We start from the raw sequence: 27,365 nt of genomic DNA on the forward strand, positions 1-27,365 counted from the left end.
GGCCGTCACCGCTTATCCGTGAGACTGCATTAAGGGAGTTGCTGAAAATGTTTCGGGAGGGCACAACGGTCGATCCCCCCACCATGCCACCTCCGTTATGGTGTAGCCCGAGACGACATCAGCAGCGGTCCCAGAAAAACGAATATTGAGAATTTGACGGAGAAGCTTTATCTGCATGGTTTTGTTTCGGACGTGGATGGTTGCTTGGTTCGAGATTATCTGGTTGATTCGTCCATCTAACAGTCTGTCGGCCGATGGGTCAGTCGATTGTGACCAAGGCTCGCACATGACTGGGAGAAATTAACATCTTCAGCCATTGACGATGATGTAGCTGCTCTGCTCCAGTAACCGGGTGTATGTCCACCGCCACCAACACTACCACCGCTGCCTAATTCGACATAACCTGGCCGCAATGCTGGGCCGCCCCTCGGGGTACCAGTTAAGGGGCCTGTCGTTTGCCAGAAAGTGAAGCTTGCAGGATGCGCACTTTCGGCAGCCCCATCTTCGCTCAACAGCGCTTGACCGCCCTTGACACCCCCGCACCCCCGGTCTTCGTCTGGTGTTGCCCCAGACCTGAACCGTTAGACTCGCATCACATCTCATCGTCGAAAGGCGATCCTGAAATCCGATTGCGAGTGCCGTACTACTGAACTGTGTGGCTGTTCTCTAGTTCCAAACCACAGCAAGCGGTGTGTCTCCTCATTATGGGGGATCGATTATGTTTGGAAACATAAATCCTAACCTGTCAGCGGTCGAAAGGGTGCATGATGGGGGTCGTGCGAGTTGGTGTCCCGGCAGAGACCATACTTTGACTCTCATCTTTCTTGGAAAACCTGCCGGTCAACGAATTTGGCCGTTTTACTGGTAAGGGCGCCTGCCGAGAGCAAACCCTGCATGTGCGGGCATCGCCAATGACGGCTACCTCGGTCGATGCAGCTGATGAGGTCAGGGAACCATCCACTAAAAGCCTCGTGTCGAATCAACGTCTGACGTTCCTATGCATGCGGCCGTGCCAGTCCAGTGAGGCGAGGTGAAGGAATTCACAAGATGGCCATGGAACAGACATGTGTGTATAGGATCCCTGAACCAATGCTTGAAATTTAGCGGATGCACGGATTTTTGTCTTGCAAGCGTACGCGGTTGCAACTTGCAAGCAGGCATTGGGAGCGAGGGACACGGGAGACCGACCATAGCTGGTTTAAGCTCAATTGGGCAACCGGTGAGCCGGGAGCCTTGCGTGTGGATGGTCGCTCGACAGGCCGAGAAATTCGACCCGTAATCGTAGGGATACCCTTGGATGGATGACCTGGCGACAGTCAAATGACGATGAGTGTTTGCGATGTCCACAACTGTAGCGCACAATATCGTGCGGCCCACTTCCACCAGCGCACAAGGTGCCAGCCGCTAGCGCAGCCGTTCTTGCTCGTATGCTTGTCGTCCAGCCCAATTCGATACATGACCTTGCACTTCGGTGCCACAACGTCGAAATCCAGGATGCAGCCTAAGCATCGAATGAGGGGCCGAGCATGGGATGCCACCGCCATTCCATTACATTTAGTCGACGGTTCCCAAATTGACAATCATGGCCTTTGTACTCCAACACAGGTCTCTCTGATTCCATCGATGGCCCAGACCTTCCTCGGTTTGAATTGATACCAGTGTCGCCACCAGCCCATCCAGGACTATATCCCCGGAACGTAACAGCGGCGGAAATTGTGCTGGCCCCAGCGAAAGCGTCGGGCGGGGGGTTGCCATTCCTCGGATCCGCGCCTTGTAATTGGGCACTTTACGTCGCAATCCGCAAAAGGAAAAAAGAAACGATACCCAGGGAGAAAAGAAACAGGGAAAAAGAAAGAAAACGAAGAAGAAAAAACGTCCGAGCACGCGGGGAGTAATTCGTAGGATACCTTTGGCAGGCATGGGAACCTGCACCATCTGTTAATAATTTGGTTGGGTTTTGGTTGAGTCGATTTAACCTATCCGTACAATGTCCCGTTCACCACACAAATGCAGCCGCAGCTACATGGTCCCGGTGGTTACGGAAGCGGTTCCGTTGCCCTAGCCTCCGGCGGGACAAGGACAACCTTGCACATCGGTCAACTAGGTGGCCGAGCGGGCGGGAGGGATACACGGGTACTAGCATCGGCCCATGGAGTGGATGTATCCACCCGGTGAGGACAAACATCGGAGTCTGCAGCAGATTTCAGCGGCCAGCTGGCGCAAGATGGGACTCGGCAAAGAACCAGTGTTTGCTTTCGTTTTGCGATCGTCGTGGCAAGCCGCCATTTGCCTGGGTGGTATGGCGGATAGGGAACTTGTGTTCTGCTGCGGTGTGCTGCATGGACTCCGGCGATGAGCGGCTTGTTCCCGAGAGAGAGATGCAGCTCGGCTTCCACAGCAGCTGGACTCATTCTAGGTATCCTTTCAACCTTGGAGAATTTGTTGAGGGGGCCGGCAGGGATTTATTTCGCATTGTCCGCCGGAGGGATGCAACCGGCGCTCATCGAGTGATACTGCCGTCGTCGTTGTTCTGGTGTGGTGGTCACCAGGTGCCTTTCGTTCAGTTGCCTCGACTCCAAGCAAACCAAATGTGTCCCCAACGATGATGCTACCGGCACTGGTCAGAACCTCGACAAAGGCTCCCTCCCCTCTCCCCCACATAATCTGCGAGTCAGCAAAGGAGCCAACAAGTGGTGTAGAGGTTTGGCGACTTGCAGCGAGGAAACAGCATTCAGGCACAAGTAATGGCAGAAGTGTTGGGGGGCATTCTACTGTTGAAGAGTAGGGGCTGATGCAGGTCATGACCTACCTAGCATAGACCAAAGACCAGAGACGGAGGCAGAGAAGTAGGAGTGACGGAGGCAGGCACATTCCCCTCGCCATACTTTCCTACCGCGGGGTACCGGATCTGTCACGTGGGGTGCATTTCGACTGCAGTTGTCCGGATGCATAGGTAGTCAAAACTTTCCGTTCTACCTAGTCAAGGGCGTCATGGAGGGGGAGTGCATCCTCAGCTGCCCGGTCAAGAAAACGGTCTACACGCAAGGTGCCTTGTGTAAGACAAAGGAGGCGGGTGCCTCCCGGAAAGATGGGGCCTTCCCCAAGTTCTCAAGGCAAGACACCAAGGCAAGACACCAGGCAATCAACGTGTCCCTCGGCATTGGAAGTAGGCAAGCAAGACAAGGTACCGGTGGACATAGAGTGGCGGCAGGAACCTTCGTCAGGTGTGGTGTCCGTGCTTCTACCTCCATGCCTACCTATCGAAGGCACTTCAAGTAAAGGTGGAGGCAAGGACCGGTCCGTCCCTTCCTGTGATTTTTCTCGTCCTCGGGCTCTCACTCGCTTCCTCTCACCTTACTAGAGAAGGACTGGCCAGCATGAGGTGGCTGCATTGCCAGCCTTAAAGTAAAGTGGCCCTCTCAAGGCAAAGAAGTATCTCGCATAACCGGGATACCTTCTTGCTTCGCGACGAAGGAGTCAACGTGTCCGCGCGTGCTTTCTTCTAGCCCAAACCTCGCCCACCTCGGTCAACCTGGGCGTCAAGCGTGGAGAGATTGCCTTGAATACCTCGCCAGAGATATCCCTACCTCAGCTGTAGCCTGCCGGTCTCAAGGCACGATTTTTCCTGTCCTTGTGACCTACATGGTGGCCACCCGCATCAATGGTAATTTCTCGCAGATGCAAGTGCCCGTCTCAGCTACTATTTTTTTGTGATTGCTTCGCTCATCCGAGCGTCCCCGGGCCACATCCCCGGGCCAGTTTTTCGAGCGAGTCGGACAACTGCATTTGCTCGTGATGATTCGTTTACTTTACGTTATGCTTGCTGCAATATCATCCTAGATGCAACCGTGGACAAATGCGTCACATGGATTGTCTATCTCACCAAGCTTCGGGCGAGACCAGCGGCAACATACAGATCCAGGCTGTCGAGCCGCCTTGCCTTAATTACGAAACGGTTGGCAGCTCCCAGCTTGTGGCGTTGACGTTTTGTGGACACTATCCCACGAGGCGAATGCCCCGAGACAAATTGATAAAGTGAGAGGGAGGGAAAAGGAAGCAAGGGCTGCGAGAGACTGCTGGCGGAAGACGCATACGTTTGAAAAAAAGGAAGGAGTGGGGAGCTGCATACTGCACCTTGGCACTAGGTAGTTTCCGCCTGACTTCCCTTTGCCCGCTGTTCCTGGATTACCTCACCCAAAGAACCATGCCTGCCTCCTTCACACTGGCGGGGAAGCTCCATTGCCCTTCCTACCTTGACCTTTTTGCTTCATCTCTTCACCAACTTTACGGTGACCAAGTAGCCGCAGCTACTATTCGTCAAGCAAGTTGAAGCCATCCAATGCGGCTCACAGCTAGCTGCTTCGGCAAAGATAACCGGTGTCATTTGGGGACTAAGGCAGCATCAACAGTGGTAGTTGACTTACTTGCTCTAACACAAACCTCATGAACTGACGATTTCAGTCACTTCTTTGCCTTATTTTTTGGCCATTTCTGCCCGAGTCAAACGACACCTGCCCCCCCCCCCCCCCAATCGTTCTTGCAATCAATCCTCTATCTCGACCAATCAGGCGGTTGCTTTCCAGCCGGGTCAGTATCCTCTCCAGCTGCAGCTACTTGCAGGGCAAACACCCAACACACAAATCGGAACGGCGGCATTATCATGCAAAATACCCACGCCTGATATCACGTTCAGAATACGTGAATTGCCAAGCCTTTCCTGTCAACCCGTCACCGGATCCTCTATTTCAACGCACCACTTGTGGCCTGGTGCAACATCACCCCCCCCCACCGGTCAACGACCTGCTTGTTAATTTCCACAGAGGCACAGCCAATCTAGAGAGGACGACGGGCTCCTATGCTACCTGTTCCTCCCATGTCCTGCAGCATTACACGACGCTGGCCAGCTCATATTGCGCATCGTCAATCCTTCACTTGATCACCTTGTCCTCTCATGCGCCACTAGCCGCTTACTCCAACATTGTTTTCCATATCTCATTTGATGCCGTGGAACGACTTTACTACATGACGCTGGGCGCCATTGGCCAACTTGACTTTATACACTGCTAACGACCATCACTGTTACAAGATGGAATTGGAGCCGGACGTAATACACGACATCATTCACCCCACGGCCGCCTTCTCCGAAGCGTTTCAACGTGATATCCCCCACCTTGAAAGCGATGACCCATATCGGCTCCCATCGGCAGACTGGGAAAGCTCGCAGCTCAACCCTAAGAACCGAGTCGACAGTCTCGATCCTCTCCCTGATCCTTTGTGGCGTATAGACGGTTGTACAGGACTTGGAACTCAATTCTACATCCTGCCATTGTTTCTTCGCTCAATACAACCCATGCGCATCGATGCCTTCATTCCGGAACAGTCAACTCAATCGTTCGAAACTAGACAACTATTGGGTTTGGATGTTGCCTTCCACACAAAGGATGGCGCTCGAGTCCAGAAGCTCAACATAGCCAGGCATATTCTTCGTGCTTTGCAGATTTGGACGAAACAGCTTCCCGAACCAGAAACACTGTTCGCCTCTTTGCCGTTTGGCTCTCGCATCGTCTTCAAGAACCTATCTCTAGATATCAGAGCCATAGAGATCGACGTTGCTCCGACCTACTACCTAGAACGTCAACTGCTATCCGCCTCTGCTCTAACTGATATGTGGGGGCATGCGATTGAATTGCCAGAGTGTGTTGACATTTCCAACGTCCACGTGGTCGAGCAGATTCACGACAGCGTCTGCCTCGTCCAAATTCGGGGCCAGTTCTGGATTCTGAAAACACTGACAAGTTACACCAAGTACTTGTATCATGAACTTAAGCTGCTGTTGTCAGCGGAACCACACCCTAACGTCATGTCACGCCCAGCTCACCTCGTCACGAAGCGATGCAATTTCGGCAGCAAGATCGCCGTTCTCGGTTTCACTCTCGAGTATCACTGCTACGGTACCCTGAGAGATATTGTGCCTCTACTGAGGCTTCAAAACGCATTTTCTACGGCCGAGCAGTTCAAGTGGTCCATACAAATCACTTCGGGCGTGTTACATAATCGCAAGACCTCCGGCACGTTCTACCCGGATCTTCGCCTCGACAACATTGTCTTGTCGAAGGATAGAGACGCAATTATGGTCGACTTCGAGCAGCGTGGGGTCTGGTGCGAGTTCGCATCTCCTGAAATCAACGCTATCGAATACATCCGCCTGTTGGCCACTGATGATGATGTGCCCGAGGATGTTAGGGACCGATATGCCAAAATATTGAGACGAATGTGCCCGGATTTCGAGTCCCTTCAAAACAGAGAAGAGTACACGAACCCGCCCAATGGCTACAATATTTGCTGGGCATGTCTCAGTCCCAGAGAACAGGAAGCATCCGAGGTGTACATGCTTGGAAGGGTTTTATGGTGCATCTTTGAGGGAGCCAGTGCCCCGCAGCCAGCCGCCGTATGGCAATCTTATCGCTGGGAGGCCGACGTTGAATTCCCGGCATATACCAGAACTCCCCTGAAACTGCGATGTCTCATCGACCGTTGCACAGCTGGGCGTCGAGCTACACTGAGCAGCCAAGTCGGGAGGAAAGGCAGCAAGATTGTTTTCAAGGGCCATGAGAATAATACTGACCCGACAGGCATTCGGAAAGTGGCTGCGGCTTGGTGGAGGGCCGAGATGTCATGGGCAGAGGAATTTCAAGCTACAAGAGAAAGCTTGAAATCGGCAGGGAAGTGGGACGAGAATCACTTCAAAAGACCGACTTTGCAGGATGTTCTAGACGAGCTAGAGAAACTGCGAGATGAGCTGTAGAACACGCAAACAAGAGGCGGAAAAGTTATGATAGAGAATAACGGAAGCAGCATTCATTAATCGTGTAGAAATATGGGAAACGGATTGTGGTAGCTCAAGGATGGACAATAATATTGTATTGCAGAGTAACAGAATTCTCAAGCGCCGAAGCCACGACGTCCCCGCTCAAGCCGATGTACGATGGCTCCGCGCCCGATGGTCTCTAAGTAGTAGACTGGTAGTCTAGATGAGGACAAGATGTGAAGAAGACATGTCATGTGAAAGGAAACCAAAGCGAAAAACAAAACAACAAAAGAGGAAAGGCCGGGTATTACAGCCATCCAGAAGAATAGAAGCATGGGAGGAAGCCAGTCCCCACCACCAGATTGGGAATTTGTTCCGTGCAGTCCCCTTTGTCTTGGGACTCGAAGTTAGTGGTCATAATAGGGGAGCGGCGCATCACTTCATCCTCTTGGACCCCCGGCCATGGCCCTGGCCCTGGCCATGACGCTTCGAGCCCGCCCCGGCCGAGCCCGATGCGCCGCCGCCGGCCCTCCTCAGCCGTGCCATGAGGGAGCGAAACTTTTCGACGTACGAGGCTGGCGCGCCGTTGACGCCAAGCTGGTCTTGGATGACCTCGAGGTTGTGCAAGAATTGGGCCGCCGCGTCGGGCGGGAGGAGGTTTAGCACGCCGAGGACGAAGTCCTCGTCGCGGTCGCCCACGAGGCGGAGGTAAATGTTGCGGTCCCGGCGGGACGTTTCCGCGCCGGTTCCGGTGGTAGTGGCAGCGCCGCGGAGAGAACCTCCCCCCCGGACGAAGTCGCGGTTGCGCTCGACGACGGCGGCGAGGATGTGGACCAGGGTGCGGGCGGCGCTGGTACGTTCCCAGTGCTCCAGCGGCCGGTCGCGCTTGAATATCGCGGTGCGGATGAGGCCTACGACGCCGGTTATATGGCGGGCCGCCCAGGCTACGTCGCGGGGGCCTTCTATCGACGAGTCTGCCGGAGCTGAGGGGGAGGAGGCGTAGGCATCGAGCTCGAGCAGGACGCGGTCGACGCGCTGGGACAACTTGCGGAAGGGGTCGTTTATGGGGTCGGTAGTGCGCATCTGGGAGAGGAAGTAGTGGAAGAAGTCGTTGTTGGCGAGGAGCATGCGGAAGATTGTCCCTTCCAGGTCGTGGCGCTTTACGGGCTTCTTGCCCGTATCGGGGGGGTCGGAGAAGAGGTCCGGGCGGTAGTCGTCGGGGGAGGTGGTGGAAGAGACGACGGCGGAGAGCATCTCGCGGATTTCCTGAACGCGGTGCGGGTTCGGACGTTTCTCCTCAGAGCCGGAGTCCTCAGAGTCCTCCTCAGATCCGAGGTTGAAAACGTCGCAGTGGAGGCCGTCGGCTAGTACGTCCAGGTGGAAGGCCGAGATGTCGGTAAAAGGGTCGCCGATCTCCTCCGGGAAGCCATCCGGGGTCATGGTCAGCGGGGAGGTCGGGTCGTGGTCGTACATAGTCTGCCTGACGAGCTGGTCCAGAAGCCAGAAGAGGTGCCTACAGGGAGGTCCGTTCTTCTTTTGCTGCTCTCTGCAGGAGCACCTCGGCGTCGCAAAAGGGCTGCTGGCGGACCCGATGCGGATAGACCGGGGCACCAGCTCGGTCATCTGGAAGGCATAAACGTCGTCTCTGAGGCGGCAGTGCTGCAGCGAGAGGCGAGGCGGGTCCTTGAAAGCCTCGCGGACTCGCAGTCGGGCCTCGGCGGATAGCCTGTCAACCCTGTATGCGAGTTTTGATGGGGAGCGGACAACGGACGGGTCGTCGTCATCGATGAGGGAGGAGTCCGAGTCGCTGTCGGGATCGGAGCTGGAGTCATAGTCGGAGGTGACATCGGGAGACTGCCGGTGAGCTTGGGATCTGGTCGTGGGAGGCATCCTTCCGAGAGAGAGCTCTCTGAATTTGGATACGGGGGCGGCGGCGGCGGTAGATAATGAGGAAGACATTTAAGGAGTGGAGGAGCAGTAGAGTTCTATATGTATCATGGGGCTGCAAACGAAGAAGGGGTCTCCATGTTGACACAGTTCACGGCTACTTATAGACCAGAGGAGCAGATCACCGGGGAAGAAAAGGGGTGGGCGGAGTGAGGCCAACAATGAAGAGACCCCAGAGGACAAGGCAGTTGGCGATGTTGGACATTGTTGGAACAGGGGGTAAAATATGAAGACCCGAGAAAGACGGGCAGATCCTGTTCGTGAGTGGTGGGCATCTAGGTCTCATGGAGATAGATGATCTGGGTGGACTAGGAGGGGGGAGCAGCAAAAGGAGTACCTGCCGGAGCGAGGACGGTTACTGGCTGGCCCGGCATCCCTGGACTGACGGAACCTGGGCGATAGCTGATCAGATCACCTTCTAGAAGAAACAATTCCATTTGTCGCCTTTTTCCGTTTGTGGCAGGGATTTGGTCCTGGGACCGCCGTCCTGGGACCTCGGATGAGGTTGCCTTACCGGCTAGAGTCAGTGCGTCGTAGTAGGTACTAGGAGCTGGACAGAGTTTTGGGAGTTTTGGGTTGTGAAACTCAACATCAGGCGGTGGTAGATGCTTGGAGGAAGTAATGCAAAGCAACAACTTCAGACCGCGCGCAGGACTTTTGCGGACATGGGATGGGCCTTGGACAGCCCGAAAGCTACGATGCATGAACAGTGAGAGAATGGCCAAGAAGCTCTCCCCCGCGCGACTCAGATAGGGCAGCATACGGCGGTGTGGGAACGAGGCGGGGTAGCCTCGCGAAATTGAGAGATGACGGCCGTTCGACTCTCTTCTGTGGTTCGCCAGATTGCGATGAGAACAACTTTGGCAACGATGATGAGAAGTCGAAGTTAAGAGTTGGCGGTACACCCTGGCACATGCTCTCTCCCGGGTGAAGAGGTTAAAAGTGGAGGCACCCAAAGGCCGGCCGACACCGAAGAGGATGTTCCCAGTTGTCTCCACCGTCCTCACCCTCGGTGCCATATGCTTTGGCCCTTTAGGATAAAGTGTAGCACGTTGTGGTGGAGTCCGCCTAGGGGCTTCAGCCACTATTCAATGCCAACCGCGTGCCCTCTCATTGGCCAAAAGCCGCGACGGTAGGCCAGTAATTGGTTGCCACAGGCGTTCTGACGGTCTTTGGGCCGCACAAACGGGCCGCTGGTGCCCCACCGGGGCTACGCCGTAAAAGGGAACCACAGCCCCGAGCTGGCCGCCGAACGGGCCGGCCGTTTCTGCGACCGCGTCGTGGATTTTCCCACTTTCCTCCCTCTTGAGGCGTCCATCGGACTCGAGCTCTCACTCAGGTGCTTCTGACAGATTTCACTGCCTTCCTCTGGCCGCATCGCAGGCCGCATCGAGTGCGGCCTCCGCTATATTCTGTGCTCCCCGACCGTCATAACCACCTCACGAGGCTTTCTCTATCGTAGAAAGTGAGTTCAACCTGGCAGGAAGCTGGTCAGGAATGCCTCGTCGCTGGTTCCGCTGGTGATTCAGAGGCCTAAGGAGACCCGAACCAGGTCGAAATTGGCCCCTGCAACCTGCGCCCAACACAGTCGATGGAATTAGCAGCTTCTCCTCCGGGTCCGCAATAGCAGCTTTCCAACCATGTTGACTGATGCCGACGAACTTATGCTGTTGGAATCACATCGATACTGCGGCTGAACGCTGCACGCAACTCGATGGACCACCGGTCATGCTGGACGCGGCCAAGCTTCAACGGCTCCATGAGGCAGACGACAGGGGCGAAAGGGGCTGTCCAGGACAATTGGCTGGATGGCCTGCGAGCACGATGGCAGGGCTATTCATAGCTATACTAAGGGTTGCGGCAATGATGTGATGTCGACCAGCCATCGCCGGGATGAGCGCCTATCGCACCTGTCCCAGCCTGCCGTTGGCACTCGACGACTTCCAGGCGCGTTGCGTGTGACACACCTTGGACAATGTCTGGACAGGGAGATGACTTCATATCACCTGACGAAGGACTTACACCCAGTCTTCGACGGGCTAGGGTGTTCGGGGAACCACTAGATCAATGTTGCGTTGGGTATCTGTAAAGTTTTCCAGATGTAGAGAGCACAATAATGGCTATCAAGCCGGACGCCTGTTTTGTTTGACTGGCCAGCTTTGTCTACAATACCCAGACCGGTACGATACATGTGCCTCTTCCCTCGCCATCACCAGCACATGCGGCCATACCCACTGGAGAACTCGGGATCCCGTCCGCTCTCCCATCGATAAACCAGTGAGGGCCGGAGTAGTAGTTGGGTCGGTGACGACCAGCGAATGCCCGGTGTTGCATGTATTTTTGTATTTTCTTTTCTCTTGAATACATTCTCCCATTCTACTGGATGCCTGGTACAAATACAACGATCGTGACTGGGGCTAGGAAAGGGTGGCAATCGGCATCGGCGTGGCCAATTTGCAAGGCTAAACCGGTTGAACACCGCCTGCTAGGCGCTTTGTATATAAACGGGGCGGTCCTGCCAAGTCATCTGCTCTTGGAGACGCCGTGATGGCACGAAAACTGACCTTCCGATATAAAAGTATCAAGGCGAGGCGCTGATATAACACGGTAGGTTGTGATCTGATTGACATTGAGCACATTGTACGATTATAGTAGGTATCAATTGGGAACCACCCCATGCACACCGAATCATGGGGGTGTCGAGACGTATGGAGACTAGTTGGCGTTTCCTAGACGGATGATATTTGTCACTCGGGTGGTTATACGAAGGGCCTAAAAGTAAGGATTTATCAAAGCTTGTCGTAATATTATACTTGGAAGATGCGAGCTTATTGCTCTATATACGGTAAATCGTACTAAACAGTTTGTGTGCCTGGTCATAACTGCACCATTTTTGATCATACCAATCTAACAAAGGTGCCCAACGTGGGTATCAATCGCTAATCCTGTATCCCAAACTTTCTTAATCACTAGAGCTGCTCGGGCTCTTTGGTCCGGCAACGTCGCCGGCATCACCATCACCACCTCTGCCTTCACTGTTCGCAATGGCACTCTGTAACGCGCTCGTCAAGTCGACGTGGAACAGCGGCCTGTTGAGGCCGTGCACAATCACACCCCTCCGCCTCTGGCCATTCCCCTTCCTGGAGCCCGACGACACGGGGTCAATCACATCATGGACACTGCCCTTGCCCGTCTCCTCGTCAGTAGTCCGCGTGGCCTTGGCATGGGATGAGATCTCCTTCTCATTCGCCTCCTTCTCTGCCACAGCAGCCGCGGAGTCGGAACCGCCAATCTCAGCAACGCTGAAGATGGACTTCCACTGGTGTTGTAAGCCGTCGCTGCGATCGACCGGGTAGCCGAAGCCGGCAGCGACGAGCGCTCTCTTGGTCCACCGGTTATTAATGCAGGCGATGTGCCAGTTCACCTTGTCAGGGGCGGCATAGCGGTCGAGCTGGTTGCGGACGTCAATCAACTGCTGAATCGATGTCAGGTCGACGTTGTTGACAGAGCTGAAGTCGAGGATGATCGCCTTCAGGGTTGGCCTATTCTCCTGCTCACGCATCTGCTCCTGCGCCTTCTTGGCCTTGCGCGATGGACCGGGGTCGTTCCATGGACGGTCACCAAGGCGTCCATAAGCCTCAAGGTTCGTACGGCGGGTCCGGGCAAATATGTAATCGGTGAGGTATTCAAGGGAGTGACTGGCGTTGGGATAGTTGAAGCCCTCGGAGAAACGGTAGATGAAGATGCCAGGATACGGGCTGTCAAGTGAGACCTCGGGGTTGGATCCGTCGCCGTGGTCGATGGGCAGGAAGACATTACGAGCGGCGTTGTCGGTAGGGTTGAAGGTACCGTACTCGCCAATGACTTGCCTGTGGTCTTCGCCAATAACATGGTCGCCGACCACGGAATGAATCTTGACCTTGCCAAGGAAGCGCCCCTGACCTCTCAGAATGCGCCAGAGAAGCAGCACGGCGGAGATGCAGACGGTGGCGTAGATACCGTTCTCAATAGAAGAGAAGACAGTGACGAAGACACCGATGAAGAAGATGACAACCTCAAGCGGGGAAACACGCCAAAACTGGTAAACGGTGTTGGGCGGTGTGATCAAATCTCCAACAGCGTGGATAATGACTGCGGCAAGGGATGCGCTAGCGATATAAAAGAAGACGGCCGTCAGAGCGTAGATGGCGAGCAGAACGATGAGACCAGTAATGACACCGGCAAAAGGAGTTCTGACACCAGCCTTAGACTTAATGGCGGTACGACTGAAGGATCCCGTGGATGGGTAACCTCCAAGGAAAGGGGCGATGACATTCGTCACACCGATAGCCACGAATTCCTGGGAAGGGTTGATGGTGTAGTTGTTCACACGTCCGAACGACTTCGAAATGGCCACATGCTCGATGACAAGGACAATAACACTGGCAGGCAGGAACGGCAAGAAGGCGCTGATTAGGCCGGTGTCGATCTTCGGGGTGCCGACATCCTGGAAACCTGTAGAACTAATTAGATTGGTTGATGAATGCCAAGACAAAGATTGGACTAACCTCTTGGGACGTCTCCCAGAATTTTGAACATGGGGTTCGATCGCCTATCCTTGTTGACCAACCAACTGATCATGGTGTAGAGAAGAATAACGAAAACCGTCCGCAAGGTCGAAAGGAAGAAGAAGAGCTTCGACTTTTGGGGGTATCGCTTCGCGGCCGTGGTGAATATGAATCGAAGAAGATACAGCATGGCCAGCGCGGTCAGCCCCATAGCGGCATCCATCTTCGTCTTGGGGAGGTTTTTGAGAGTGTTTATGAGGACGAGGTATGTGGCCTCACGCGTGTTCACCCCCTTGATACCCAGCAGCGTGGTAAGTTGGCCAACAGCGATACTGATGGCGGAACCAGTCATGAAGGCAGACAGTGAAGTCAAAGAAATGAGGTTCACAATCCACCCCATACGAATCAGGCCGATGAATAGGATGATGGCTCCAGCAATGATGGCCAGAGCCGACGCAATCTGGTGGCCTTCGTATTGTGGAAAGTCTGCCTGAACATCGGTGATGAGATTGCCGACGACAGTTGACATGACGGCCACAGGCTGTAGGGGTTATTAGCAAAGCACATAGCAACTGGGTGGTAGTAACATACACCGATGGTAATATCCTTGGAAGTAGCGAAGAACCAGTAGAGAATGACACCCATGAATGATGAGTAGAGACCAAACTGAGGATCAAGCTTGGCGAGCAGAGCATATGCCATGCCTTGAGGAACCACCACAGCGCCAACGGTGACACCGGCGACCAAGTCACCGAGGAACCATTGCAAATTGTAATGTCCTATCCAATTGAGGAAGGGAAATAGAGAGCGGATGTATTCCAGCAGTTCCTGGCCGGAGGGCAAGAGCTCAAGAAGCCACTCAGCGGTTGTAGGCTCCTCCTCGACGAAAGTGTCCGATGACTGAACCGAGAAGACGGATTCGCCGCGCAGAATCTCCTCGTTCTCGGGCTTTTCAAGCTTGATGCCCAGGACCTTGGCCAGGCCATGGCCAATTTTTGTACTCGCACTTGGCATGATGGTTGAACGGGCCAAGCGTAGACCGACCGCAAAGGTTCTTAAGAAGAGTGGCTGAGCGCGCTTCTACTGAAGCGAGTAGCGGACAAGGCCCGACTCTTCCTCGGGCGAAGATGTGCCTAGGCTATATACAAGTCGCCAGCCAGGTTACCGTGCCGCACACCTGGGTCCACACACGAGTCGCTGCGGAATTTGTCGCTCGTAGGTGGGCGGTAGGAATGAAAACCAGGGGGTGTAATAGGCAGAGCCAGATGTCGCAAAATGTGACTAGAACGCTTCCAGACCTTGAGTCTCGACGGGGGTGGCGAATTGAGGCAGGAGGTGCGAAATTGACACTGCCCAAAAGCCCTTGCAGAGTTGCGCAATCGGTCAAAGGGACATTAATTGGTTAGGGTCCGACTCAATGACGAGCGTAACGTTCCCCGACTCAGGAAAATGGCCGTGATTTGGCGGCGTGTGATAAAGGCCGATCGATGTGCCTACAACCAGGAGCAGTAAGGGGGCCACCGTCTTTGCACAACGGTGACGGCAAGATACGGGTGGTGGATGACTCGGAGAGCTGCGATAGAAGTGTCCGTGTTGTGCTACTGAAAAGAAGCTCTTCAAGTCTTTCGGAAGCTCTTCGAAGCTCTTCAGAGGCCCTCGAACGCTCATTCAACATCCGCTGAGAAGGGCCGGCACACAAGCTTTTAATTGACCTCAGAGTCTTCGGCAGTGGAGTGCCAAGGGAGGCTCTAGTGCTTCTCCCGCTGGACAAGGCGATGGATCCCGTGGGCCAAGAGATGTGGCACCGGGATGACGGCGGCAGCCAAGAAATGAGCGTTGCAGAAAAGCCGAGGAGAAGGCGAGAGTACAGAAAAACTTTGACAGGGTGTGGCTCAATCCATTAGAGTCTGATAATCAGGGGTCGACAGCGCGGATATAACAGTAACAAAGTTGGTGTCAGCAAAGGCTCTTTGTTGGTGGTACCCGCACTCCTGCTATGATGTCGAAACCGGGGCGATGTCGCCATCGAGCCTTTGCCTTTCGAAGCTTAGTGGAGCCGAGTGATGGAGAGGGGCCACGCTACGAGCCCAATAATCTGATATCCACACAAGGAGAACCTGCATACTCTTGCTTATTTGGTATGGTAATGGCAATCAGACGAATGCTATTCAATAATAAGCGCCATAAGACGAAGACTGGCGGCGTGGGGGAACAGACCATGTGAGTTGCGGTCTCGGAGTGACAGTCTCGTGGTTTCTCTCGCACCCCTTCCTGGCTTGTCACACGGCCACACAACAGCGATGTTCGAGCCACGGGAGAAAGCTCGGGTTTCTCATGGCCAGAACCCGCATGTTGGATAATGCCAATGCCTACATGGCGTCAGCCATGGAGACAAGGCGAACAGCTGCCTTGTTGACGGACAGGATAATATGGAGATGATGAAAAATCAGAGCTCATGGTCGGACGAGGTGCTATGCAGTCTGCTCCCGCACACCCTGTTGTGCAACACATGTTTCCACGGGGGAGGGACGAGTATCCAGAGAACTACCGCTTTTGGCCCAGTACTTGCCTGCCTGGCCAATGACATTCAGCTTCTGCAACTGGGCGATGGTGCAATAGCCCCCCGGTTTGAGGTGATGTGGAGTGGGGCGGATGGGTGCAGAGATGCTCAACCTGGTTGGGCCCCATTCGCCTTGGCTACGAGGGTGTGGTGCGAAGCTTTTCCAACAATGAGCGTTAACCAGGTTAGTCCTTGACCCTGCCGGAGCAGAGTCTAAGATGGCCGAACAGTGCGGAACGCATTGCGTTGCACCTCGCCTCGTTGGTTCTGTAGTACGCGAAATGGACTGGTCAGCATTTTCCTGAGATGGGAGACAGCAACAGATGCTGAAAAGTCTGGAGAAGCAGGGAGCCCGCAGCCCGGGGGACAATGTGGGTGGCTGCTACAGTACAACAGAGAAAGTATCGTAGTACACTACGCCTTTCTTGGATCCAATTGCTAACGGGATCCGTTGGAGCGGGTGTGTGGCTGCGGGTGACCAACGTCATGGGCTCAGCTCGGACCAACAGCTAAGATAACCCATGACGAAGATGTTGCGAACACATCGCTGATATATTCTGTCGCTTAAAGGTTTTTCCATACCGCCACCGGGAGAACGTCGGAAAAGCATATGTGGCTCGAACAACCAGGCTGTGGCTTGACAAAATCGAAGATGAGGCGCAAAACTTGACTTTCACCCCCCCCTTCAAAGCCCCTATTTTTGTAGCTCTGGCCAGGCCAGATTCGGCGGCTTTAGGTACCTTGATACGTCCTGCTTTGTCCTGGCCACCAAGAACCCATCCTAGTTTCCAGCCGTGGACGATGCATGGCAAAATTATTTGGTCGGTCCGTTGAAAAGGGGTCGCATGCAGTTTGAGGCTTCAGGTCTTCAGCTGGCGAGGCTGGGCTGACTTGCCCCTGACAGCCCGGTTCCTTACACCAGGAACCTTTAGTTGAGCGAGGGCATTGGCCAGTCAGCAAAGTGCACTGTTGAAAACGCCCTACTGGACGCGAAAAAACACGGCGGCTGGACCTCAGTCCCGTCGCGAGTCCCCAACGGCCCCTCTCTCCCCGGGCAACAGTTGATTTGCCTTAGTCAGAAAAGCAACACCAAAGCCGCCAACGCTGTGTTGCTTGCCATTGACACCACCAAGGCCGCAATCACCAACCTCCTCCCCCGCCCCGGGCCAAAAATAGTAGCCTACGAGGTGTCTGTCACCTTGCTACGCTGTAGCCGCCCCCTTTCTTCTGGCGTCTTTGCTCCGCTCGCCCTGCCATTTTCTGAATATTCTCGTATAATCGATTGTAATACACTCCTATCTTTCAACAAGTGAATGTAGCGGTCCCGACCCCCCCTAGTCTCGAAGATGCCTCCAAGTCCAACAAAAGATCCATTCGCGCCTCCGGTGCACGCCTTTGTGCAGCCGCAGTCAATAACGACTGAGTTGCTCCCGCCGCCCTCGCCGCGTACACATCGCGCTCTGCGCAAACTGCAGTCGGCGCACAACCTGGGCTCCAAGGCCGCCCTGCAGCTCCAGTCCCAGCATCAGCCTTCCTTGATCGCGCAGCAGCGCTTTACGCAGAGGAACATTTCACCTACGCGCCGCGATGCGAGCTCCTCTTCCACAATGACCAGACACCAGCGAGGACGATCTAATAGCGACACTCCAGCGCCAGTTGCCCATCATCTGAATGCGCTGGCCACCAGCAAGCGCAGCATGGTGGGCATCAACCCAAAGTACGCGACAATGTCTCTCCAGCAACTCATAAAGGAAGGGCCGATCGACGGAGATGCCGTCGAGGCTCTAGGCATGGCGCGCCGCAAGGTTCTGAGTGAGGGTATCAAGAGCGACAGCGACGGCATGGTATATCATCCCCCCTCCTTCCCCCTTCCCCCTCCCCCCTCGGTCTCTGTGGACTGAAGCTAATGCGCTTTCACGCAGTCAACTTTGCGCATCTATGTCTGGATGATCCTCCTGAACACCCCCGTCCTCCAGACCGATGACTACCTCTCCCTGATCCACCGCGGAGCCTCCCCGGCCTACTCCAAGATTCGCAACGACACGTTCCGCACCCTCACCACTGATCCTCTGTTTAGAAGACGTGTCAGCGAGGCCAGTCTGATCCGCCTTCTCAATGCCGTAGCCTGGCGTCTGCACGACTCACGGGAGGAGCAGCGCAGGGGACGGCCCAGTACTGGCAGAAGCTCTATATCGCAGGACAGCTCGACATCAACAGCGACCGCCCACTCCCAGAACCCAGCCTCATCGCCGAGTGCTAGGAACCGTGCAAGGGCTCTTACCTTGACGACGGAAGGCTCCGAGTCTAGCCATGCAGGAGAACCAGGAACCTATGTTCAGGGGATGAACGTGCTAGCCGCGCCATTCTTGTACGCGGCAAGGAGCGAATCCGAGGCTTTCATCGCTTTCTACACCCTGCTCACGCGCGAGTGTCCCGGCTACATACGTGGTGCTATGGACGGCGTACACAAGGGTCTCGCCTTGGTCGACAAGGTTCTTGCGACCGTCGATTCTAAGCTGAGCGGGTATCTCCACTCCAAGGGTCTAACGGCTGAGATCTACGCCTTCCCCTCGGTTCTGACATTATGTGCTTGCACGCCTCCCTTGCCCGAGGTACTCCGCTTGTGGGACTTTTTGTTTGCCTACGGGCCTCACTTGAACATTCTCTGCATTGTGGCCCAGTTGATGGGTATGCGGGATCAGTTGATGAGCTCTCCAAGGTGAGTAACCCCGCCAAACCCCCATTGTTAAGATTGATGTGCTGACAATGCGATAGCCCCAACAAGCTGTTGCGCTCATTCCCTTCGCTTCAGGCCGATAAGGTTATCGAACGTACGCTCTGGATTATTGAGAGAATACCAGACGACACATACGCCGCCATAGCTGCGCACGCCCATTAAACGCTAATGAGATCAGGAAGGTGGTGAGCTGATGAGTTTTGGGCCATTGGCCGCCAGCAGACGCTGCCCTCTATCAGCCGGGCTCGTTCCTGAGCCATATAAGCTACACCCGACGACTTTTACGACATGATCGTGGACAAATGCATCTCTTGACTTTGCAAAATGACCTGCACGAATACGACGAACTGGATCAAAGGTTTACGGGAGACGCCAAAAACAAACCACAACCACCGCTCTCCTGAGGGGGAGACGGGTGGTTCACGACAGGAGACGGTCGCCTGATTAATACTGGACGCCTTGTACGATACGAAGATTTACGACATGATGATTGAAACAAAAAAACGGGAAACGAAACGAAAGATTCACGATACGAGCGCCATGGAGAGAGGGGCGGGCGGGTGGTTAATTGGGAAAGCTGGCACATCTCTGCGCGAGGCATGAGAAGGGGTTTTATTTGCTTTCTTTTCATATACACACACGCCGCCTCACACTGCGTGGCATACCTAATGCGATTTTTTACGTTTGACGAGGAAAGAAACAATGGGAACCCACTCAAAATCCAAATGACTGCGGTGACTTGTTTTGGTCGCACAGACAGGAGCTCTGCAACAACAGATCGAAGTGATGTAGCTTGCTGGTTTGCATCTTCCATGTCGACGGCATCACGACAACGAAGCCCGACTATGCCTCCATCCCGTCCCAATCAACACTCGATCCGGACCCTCCCTCCGCCTTGGAAGGACCAGACTGACGCAAACTCCGTCGTACAAGGCACGCACGCGTTATAGAGAGCCAGCTAGCAATCCCCGAAGAGATTGGGATGGGTGGAAAAACGATAAACTACGTCCCACCCCGTTCTAGGAGCTCAGCAGATAGGAACAGTCTATCGCTCTATTCTGGCAGCCCGCATCCTCCTGCTAGTATGACACCCGTGCCGGCAGACCACTGATACGGAAATGGGTAGATGCCGCATTCTCCGACCAGGAGTCGACTCTTTTAAGTCACAGGCACATTTTCGGTGGACAGCACTGCAATACTAAGGCCTCTAGTTTACGAACAGACGGGTATCTATTTCTATTAACTGGCTGGAGAGTTTATCCCATGCTTCTAGCTTCTATGCTACTATATATAACGATTTAGTCTATTGTCCATTTTAGAATCACTAGCCAAGTATTGTCGGACTGGTTTACGCTGGCAGGCTAGCTGACGGAGGGACAACGCGATGTGCACCTCAAAAGCTGAATTTCAGATATAACAAGCAATCCCACCCCGGTTGGGCATCGCCCGCGAGCGGACGACTCTTGACTAGGACATATATCCTGTTGCACAGTTTGTTGGGGACATACACGAGCTCGATTCTGACAGAGCAGGGCTGACCAGAAGGGACTTAGAACCCCTACTTCGCGAGACGCATTGCAGTCACAGACCATCGGAGGACTTCGTCAATGGATGCTGGTATACTGAGAGCTTGTCCAATCGCCCCCGGGACTCGTGTGAATACCATCCCTGACGTTAGCCTCGTTGCGACGTCAAGTTGACAGGGCGCCGAGATTGAGATCATATTTGGTAAGGTTTTTGAAACCGGAGCAGCGCCGGAGCTCCTTCTTCGATGATGTCCACCAGGCCTCAGGATGTGTCATTTATCAGATGTAGCATTGACAGTGGCGCTGCCGTCAGTGTGCACTCCAGGCTGTCCAACTGATCTCGGTTCAGTATACTGTCTTGGAGGGTGGTGTTTCATGATGGATGAAGTCGACTGAAGATTGCGTCCGCCGGAAGACCTTGTATGAATCGAACTGCCATCTGTGTATCGCCGAAGCGATGTATAGATAGTGGGTGACGTCGGCTGACGCGGCTTACACCTCAACCTCAGAATACAGAGCACTCCCCTTGCGCCTGCCTGAAGGCATTGGCAAAAAATGACTGCATCGCCGCATAATGGAACAAAATACCGCCCAAGACTGCAAGATGCCACAAGTTGTGGCTGCCGCCAATATAATCAAACATGCCCGGGCACCACCGCTCGGGGATCTTGCTCGCGTACACGAACGCGCCCAACAGATACACAAAGATGCTCTTAGCGATGGGCGTATAAAATTCCCATACGAAGTCGGGACCGTGAGAGAAGTAGAGCTGCAGAATCGGCAAGAAACCTGTCGCACCGAGGCCAACGAAAAAGGCGACGCGCGCCCACGCCATATCCGCACCGTTGAAGGACGGGTGCCAAGGGAGGATGACGCCGCCGATGCCGAGGACCGCCGTCGTGCCCATATAGAGCCAACGGCTCGTAGGGTCGCAGTAGAAGGCCGTGTACTCCGTCGTGACAATAGACGCCGCGATTAGTAGCGAAATACCTGTGTAGTCGACGCACGCAAAAATGGAAATTGCGTCGACGTCGGCCACGGCGTTCATCGTGTGCCAGATGGTTGAGCAGACGAGCGTCAAGCATGCGGTGAAGAAGAAAACGGCAGCGATAAAGATATCCGTCTTGGTACTCAGGGAGAAGTTGACGTTGCGAGGGTAAAAGTACAAGGCGACGGCGAGAACGATGACGAGACCGATGGCGTGTGACCAGATGTTGACGAGCTCGTTGGATAGGCCAAAAGCTGACCAGATGCACTCAAGCTTCGACTCTGTAAACCGGTATCCGTTGCGGATATGTGGGTTGATGCGCCAGGGCATGGGCAAGTCATCATAGGCAATCAGCTTCGTCTCCCTGGCCCTAGCAACCGCGAGCGCAATCTTCTCCTCGAGACTCTCGGCAGCGCGCATAGCGCGCTCGATACCCTCGTCGACGACCTCTCTCGCTAGTCCAATACCACCGTCGACGACCCTGCGGCCCTCGCTCATGAATGCGCCAGCAGCATCGGCGGCATTGGCGAGGCCTTGCTCTCTCAGCTTGTATGCCCGGTTTTCAAACTCGGTGAGCATGTCGTCCAACAGTTCGATGCCCACGCGGGCCTTTTCATTGAGGGACTCGGCCGAGGCAAGGGCGCCTTGATATCGAGCTTCAAGGGTCTCCACCATGATGTGCAGGCGCCTCCGGCCTGCGCCGAGGACCTCCTCGGAAGCGTGGGAGCATCTTGCGCGGACAGTCTGCAGGGTGGAAAACGCGCGGGATATGCTTGAGTCGAAGGTCAGTTCGCCGTACTTCTCGAGGAATTCGAGGCGGCGTTCCAGTTCGGTGAGGAAGAGATCAACCTGTTTTGCGTAACAAGAGTGCATGTCAGCATCCGCTCCTTTTTTTCTTCTGTTTTTATCATTTGTCCGACGTCTCCGACGCAGGAAGACACAGACACCGAGGGAGGGGAAAACAAAACCCCCCCGTCAACACAGTCAAACGCACCTTCAGAAGTAAATGTTCTTCACCGTCGATTATGTGGTTGACAATAGACTTCCGTCTGGGAATAAAAAACGAGTGTCGTCGTTTGCGAGCAACTTCATTGCCTTCAATCTGAGCGCCAGACGATGTCGCCATCGTATAGTCGTCGTCGCCGTCGTCCTGGATGGCAGCGCCGGCGCAGGGTGACTTAAGGGAAGTCATGTTGGCGAGGGGGTCCATAACCCAGCCAGCAATCAAAACAAAAAAGGGTGTCGCTTCGAACCTTTGCAGTTCGGCCTCGGCGGTAAAGAGACCACCAGCAAGAAGAATCGTCTCTTCTATGTGAGTCTTGTCTGTTTCGTTTGTATGTACAAACAAGTCCCAGAGTTTTGGATTGGTTGTGTTACACTGAAGATATGCGACGACCCTGCGTTGGCGGAAGGGGTTGTCGTTGCGGCCGAGTCGATGGTAACGGATAAGCCCACGGGTGGGAGGCGAGGGAAACAATTGGCTTATACACAGTATACCGGCGGGGAGGAGGTGGAGGGGGTGATCAGGGCCGAGAGAGGCGACGGCTTCTCCACGAGATAAAATGTTCTAGTCTGTTGAGGGACTGGCGGCGGACCTCAACAATGCGGAAGTGATTGGCCGGGCCAAACAGAGAGTGCAGATCGGCAAGACACCTGGACCCTGCCTAGGAAGGCGAATTGGCGACTTTGTTGCGGATGGCTCCTTCCTCCCTGGGCTGGGGAGCTGACCGTTTTTTTGCACGTGCGTTTGTAGTTATCGTTCTTCAAAGGGCACCTAGGGAGAAATAGGCAGAGAGCTTTGAAGGGGGATAAAGAGACAGAGCGGGCGGCGAGAATTCTTCGGACGGCGCTTTGTTGACAGAGGCAAAAGGTATACGACGAATGAGACAAGGGTATCCAATTTCCCGACGTCTGCGGAGAAGGGAAAGGAGAGCGAAACGAGGAAAAAAGAACTCAAGAAGAGGATTACGAATGAGAGAGCGGCACCAAGTCTGCCGAGGAACGAAAGATTGATTACACAGAGGGACCAGGGGTTTTCATCTCGGGGAGGGGACTTGAGCTGTAAAGGGACATGAGATCCGCATCGGACAAGTGGGAGTGGGAGATGCGGTTGGGGAACAAACGGTAAGGGAAGAAAAAAAGCCGCTTTTCGGATGGAGCGTACAGTAGCTTTTGATTACCGGTACATGCGAAATCAAAAAGATGGAGATGTCACCGCCCAAAACGAAGAGCCAAGGATCAAACAATAGCCCCCTCCCGCGCGCGATGCGCATTGCTGACGACCAAAAACTAGGATAAAATAAATAAAAATAATCTCTCTCTTCGCTTCCGCTTCGCTTTGCTTGTGTGGATGTCCGGTAAAGTTCGGCCTAGGCGCGCCATGGCGGACCTGGCGCGCCACCAATAGCGTCATCCGTTGTCCATGCATGGATTTCCACTCTGGAGGAATATCCAATGCAATCCTATGTTGTTGCCGAGTCGCTCCAGAACATCAAAACATGTGCAGGGCAACAGCTTTGGATGACGATCCGAGAGACGCTGCATTACTGCAAGCCAAACCGGGAAGAGGGACTGGGCAAGCTTGTCCGGCCGTTGTCAATGCCTGTGACTGTTAACAACTGGTTAGAAGGTTGCCAGGTCTTCCCGCCCAGCTCGCCTTTACGTGATATTTCCTAAGGAAGCCGATAGCGCCGAAGAGCCTGACGATCCCTGGTGAACATAATACTGCATTAGGAAAGCGGAATCCGGCAGGTGTCATGTGTTTCGAACTGGCAGAATGAACCCCAAGCTTGCAGGCAAGTCAAAGCCCCCCGAAACATGCATTTTTCCCCCCAGTCACACCCCTCTCAGAGACCGTTATGCTGCCGCGTACCTTGCCATCCAGCAAATAACAAGAAAGAGGGAGATTCCAAGAGGAACGCTGACGCTGGCAGAGCCGGCCAAAACCAACTCTGCGCCCTAGCGTGCCTAGTGATTGCAGTTCAAGACCTGAGATATCCGGCCCTAGGCGCCATGAGAGAACGCCATTCGTTAGTGAAATGCAGAACACGCCCATTTCTCACATGCAATCTGCGATGACGTTTGGCTTTAGCGTTTGTCAGGTGCCCTGACAGAGTTGCGGTGCATACCTCACGGCCCGTGTCTTACACTTAGGTTAGGCCCAAGGCCCCCAAGCAGAGATGACTACACTAAAGGGCCAAGCGTGACACTGCCAGCGGCCGCGTGGTGGTTTCCTGATTATGGATGGTAAGCCACCTGCGTGGATGACGATTCTTGTTGGAAGGGGCTCCTTCCCCTGCAGCAATGCAAACAAAAGGTGGCACTAGACTATGGGGAACGCCTGAAGCACGGGCCCAGCGGCTGCATTGATTTTCCAACATCCGTTTTGTTGCTCGAATAGACCCGGACATCAGAGCCTCCGATGAAGAAGAAGCTTAAGCCACGGCAATCGACAGATCGATCTGTATCCGTAATACCTGCCACAAGCCCTGCAAACGAGGCTCTATTTCTCGAAAGAGCACCCAAGCCCTCCTCCGTTCCGTCCGTTCGTCCACCCGATCCCGTCCTTCAGCCTTGCGCGTGCACGCGGGAGCAACACAAGTTCCAACACGGCCCGACGAATAGGCCATCTGGATCGCCAGCAACATAAACTTTTCTCCGAGACGACGACCAACAGCCTCCCTAGTTACAACCGAGACGGTCGCCAATCCCTCCACATTCTGCCTCCCGGCATTACTAGCCTGCGCGACGATCATACCCGCCGTAACCATGGTGGTGACCGATTTGGTATCGGACAAGAAGCTAGGCGCTGTCCTGCAGACCTCCGGCTACGCCCAGGACCAGGCCTCGAAGCTCCTGCAGCTCCTCGCCGACGTCGCCCGAGTCGAAGAGGCTAGCATCTCGTCTGAGCAGCAGGCGAGCCTGTCCAAGGAGCAGAAGCTGCTGTTCACCAACATCTCGCACCTGCGCGGACTTCACCGTTCCGCCAACTTCAACGCTAGGGACACCAAGGCCCAGACCGCCGAGGCACGACACGAGGTTGACCGACTGCACCTCCAGTTGCAGAATCTGTATTACGAGCAAAGACATCTCGAGGGCGAGATTGAGGCGTGTGAATCTTACGAGTATGTGCAGGCTGAGGGAGTGCTCGTGTACAAAATGTACTGACGATTCATGTAGCCATACTTATCAAAAGCTCCCGCTCATTCCCGTCGAGGAGTTCCTTGTGTTGCATCCAGAGCACGCCGACGATGACGAGAACGCCTTGATGATTGCGCGTATCGGCCACGAGAGAGCGGAGCGAGAAGCTCTCGAACAGCAGAGACTGGAGCTTGTTGGGAGAAAACAGAAGCTCATCGCCGAAAACAAAAAGCGCAAGGACGACCTAGCTAACCTCGATAAAGACCTCGAGAAGTTCATCGATGTTTGTCTACCATTTACGGGAACGTACCTACTTTTACTAACCATAGAAACAGGCTGCGAAACCTATCCAGGAACTTTTCGAGAAGGTTGCCTGAATACAACAGCGGAGCCACATTGGGCTGTTCTCCCATTGTTTATTGCCAACGCGATGCTTCCGCGCCTACATATGCCTGCCGATGGGAAGAGCGCTCTTCGGTCTGTAGTATGAATCGGCGATACTCCACAATGCGCCGATCAAGGTATCATACCTTAACTGTGCATATATGTTGACCGGAATCGAAACTCCGGGCGCATCACCCAATATTCTTGATGTGGGAATTTGGGAACACAGAGAAACTATACAGCATTGCAAGCCGGGCTGTTCCTCTGGAACGAGAGGATGAAACCTCTCTTGCCCACTCCCGCTCCGGTCCTAGGCGACGGAAGCGCGGCACTGGGGCTTAAAGATATACCGGCATCTGCTATCAGTGGACACCATGTGCACATCAGGAGGATTGCCGATTTATGAAGGCTCAGTCATGCGGGCCACGTTTCCGACGGCGGCCTGGCTGTGACACGGGCATACGGGTACAGAACGCAGATTGGAAGAATCTGACGGTAGAGATGAAGGCTTTAGGGCTGCTCGATAGCATAGCTGGCGCCGTAACGTCATGCCGCACGCAATCATATATCTGCGGCGGACTAGGCACAATGCAAACCCCGGCATGTCCATCTTTAGGAACCAAGCGCAGTTTGTGTGAGACTTGTCTTCGGGGCATGCTTGTGAGATGCAATGAGGTTTGCCGATGCGGGTGAAGTTTGACAAGACGCTGCCGAACGGACTTTATGGGGTTTCCGCCGGCCGCCGCCATGAAATTCCCCGAGTCGGCATGGGCCCCGGACAGCGACTAAGCGGACCGGCAGAAGAGCATTACACGTATCTGGTTGTGGAGGGGGATGGGGGACGACAAGGCATTGGGCAGCCGAGGGTCTCACCTCGGATGCAATGATACGAACACGTCAATCCCGCATGGTGACTGGCCGGTCGATCCGGTCAAGTTACCCGGGTCATCGGGGGTGTGTTTAAGACCTCGAACGGGTATTGATGTCTTTTTGACTTTTTTTCGTTGGCGCCCGGGGAGGGGACATCGTTTCAGCGGGCTACGAGGAGTCTGTCCCGGAAACTGGTCGAGTCCGTGAGGAAAGCATGCGAGTGTCAAAAGGGTCCCCCCCGTCATCCCGCCGTTGACTGATCGGACGTTGACGCCTCAACCGTTGAGGGCCAAGATGGTCCGAGAAAGAAAGAAACATCCCCAAAAACCAGTCGAGGGGGAAAGAGGGGAATTTTTATTTTATTTTAAGAAGGGAAGGCTGGGCCTCCTTTGTGTTCGAGCGTGATGGCATCTTTCAGGCGGGAAATAGGAATAAGTATGAAGATTGTAGACAAATGGTCACTGATCCCGTCTCTGCTTGAACACTTGCACTCCGGATCTGCCAGCTTCGCAATGCGTGGCATATGGGCAAAGTATGGCCATCCCCTCGACGTTCTTGCAAGGCCCGTTTCAAGATTGTTTCCTGCGTGGGAGCAGAGCAGCAGCAGCAGCAGCAGCACACCCCTTCGGCCGACAAGACGGCCCCGGGTGGTGGCAAGCGCATCGGGCATCCACCCGCACACAAACATCATGGGGCGAACTTCTGAGTCGCAGCAGGTTGAGACATGCCACTTTTTACCAGACGAGTCTGAGTGGCACCGTGTCTCAAGGGCAAAGCCATCAACTATGCGCGGGCAAAGGAGGTTCTTGGTCGCCGTGGTGGAGACATCCGAGTGTGCAGTTACCCTCGACGACACTA

General features: G+C 54.5%; 5 protein-coding genes across 5 annotated transcripts; 2 read left to right on the forward strand and 3 right to left on the reverse strand.

Moving 5' to 3' along the window:
• Window positions 1–5,086: 5,086 nt before the first annotated feature.
• On the forward strand, window positions 5,087–6,805 carry EsH8_I_000702 (uncharacterized protein; the record flags this gene model as incomplete). The annotated part of the gene is made up of 1 exon (XM_083268115.1): window positions 5,087–6,805. The coding sequence occupies one exon, from the start codon at window positions 5,087–5,089 to the stop codon at window positions 6,803–6,805; it is 1,719 nt and encodes a 572-aa protein (XP_083118553.1).
• A 438-nt stretch (window positions 6,806–7,243) lies between these two features.
• Window positions 7,244–8,767, reverse strand: EsH8_I_000703 (uncharacterized protein; the record flags this gene model as incomplete). The annotated part of the gene is made up of 1 exon (XM_083268116.1): window positions 7,244–8,767. The coding sequence occupies one exon, from the start codon at window positions 8,765–8,767 to the stop codon at window positions 7,244–7,246; it is 1,524 nt and encodes a 507-aa protein (XP_083118554.1).
• A 2,950-nt stretch (window positions 8,768–11,717) lies between these two features.
• Window positions 11,718–14,316, reverse strand: EsH8_I_000704 (sulfate transporter family-domain-containing protein; the record flags this gene model as incomplete). The annotated part of the gene is made up of 3 exons (XM_083268117.1): window positions 11,718–13,249; window positions 13,303–13,843; window positions 13,894–14,316. The coding sequence occupies 3 exons, from the start codon at window positions 14,314–14,316 to the stop codon at window positions 11,718–11,720; spliced, it is 2,496 nt and encodes an 831-aa protein (XP_083118555.1).
• Window positions 14,317–20,630: 6,314 nt separating this feature from the next.
• On the reverse strand, window positions 20,631–22,305 carry EsH8_I_000705 (hemolysin-III related-domain-containing protein; the record flags this gene model as incomplete). Its single annotated transcript, XM_083268118.1, has 2 exons — window positions 20,631–21,962; window positions 22,108–22,305. The coding sequence occupies 2 exons, from the start codon at window positions 22,303–22,305 to the stop codon at window positions 20,631–20,633; spliced, it is 1,530 nt and encodes a 509-aa protein (XP_083118556.1).
• Window positions 22,306–24,881: 2,576 nt separating this feature from the next.
• EsH8_I_000706 (Fms-interacting protein-domain-containing protein) lies at window positions 24,882–25,630 on the forward strand (the record flags this gene model as incomplete). Its single annotated transcript, XM_083268119.1, has 3 exons — window positions 24,882–25,237; window positions 25,293–25,536; window positions 25,589–25,630. 3 exons carry the CDS (start codon window positions 24,882–24,884, stop codon window positions 25,628–25,630), a joined length of 642 nt encoding a protein of 213 aa, XP_083118557.1.
• Between the last annotated feature and the right edge of the window lie 1,735 nt (window positions 25,631–27,365).

This window comes from Colletotrichum jinshuiense, chromosome 1 (genome assembly GCF_051148585.1).
Source record: "Colletotrichum jinshuiense chromosome 1, complete sequence".
NCBI lineage: Eukaryota > Fungi > Ascomycota > Sordariomycetes > Glomerellales > Glomerellaceae > Colletotrichum > Colletotrichum jinshuiense.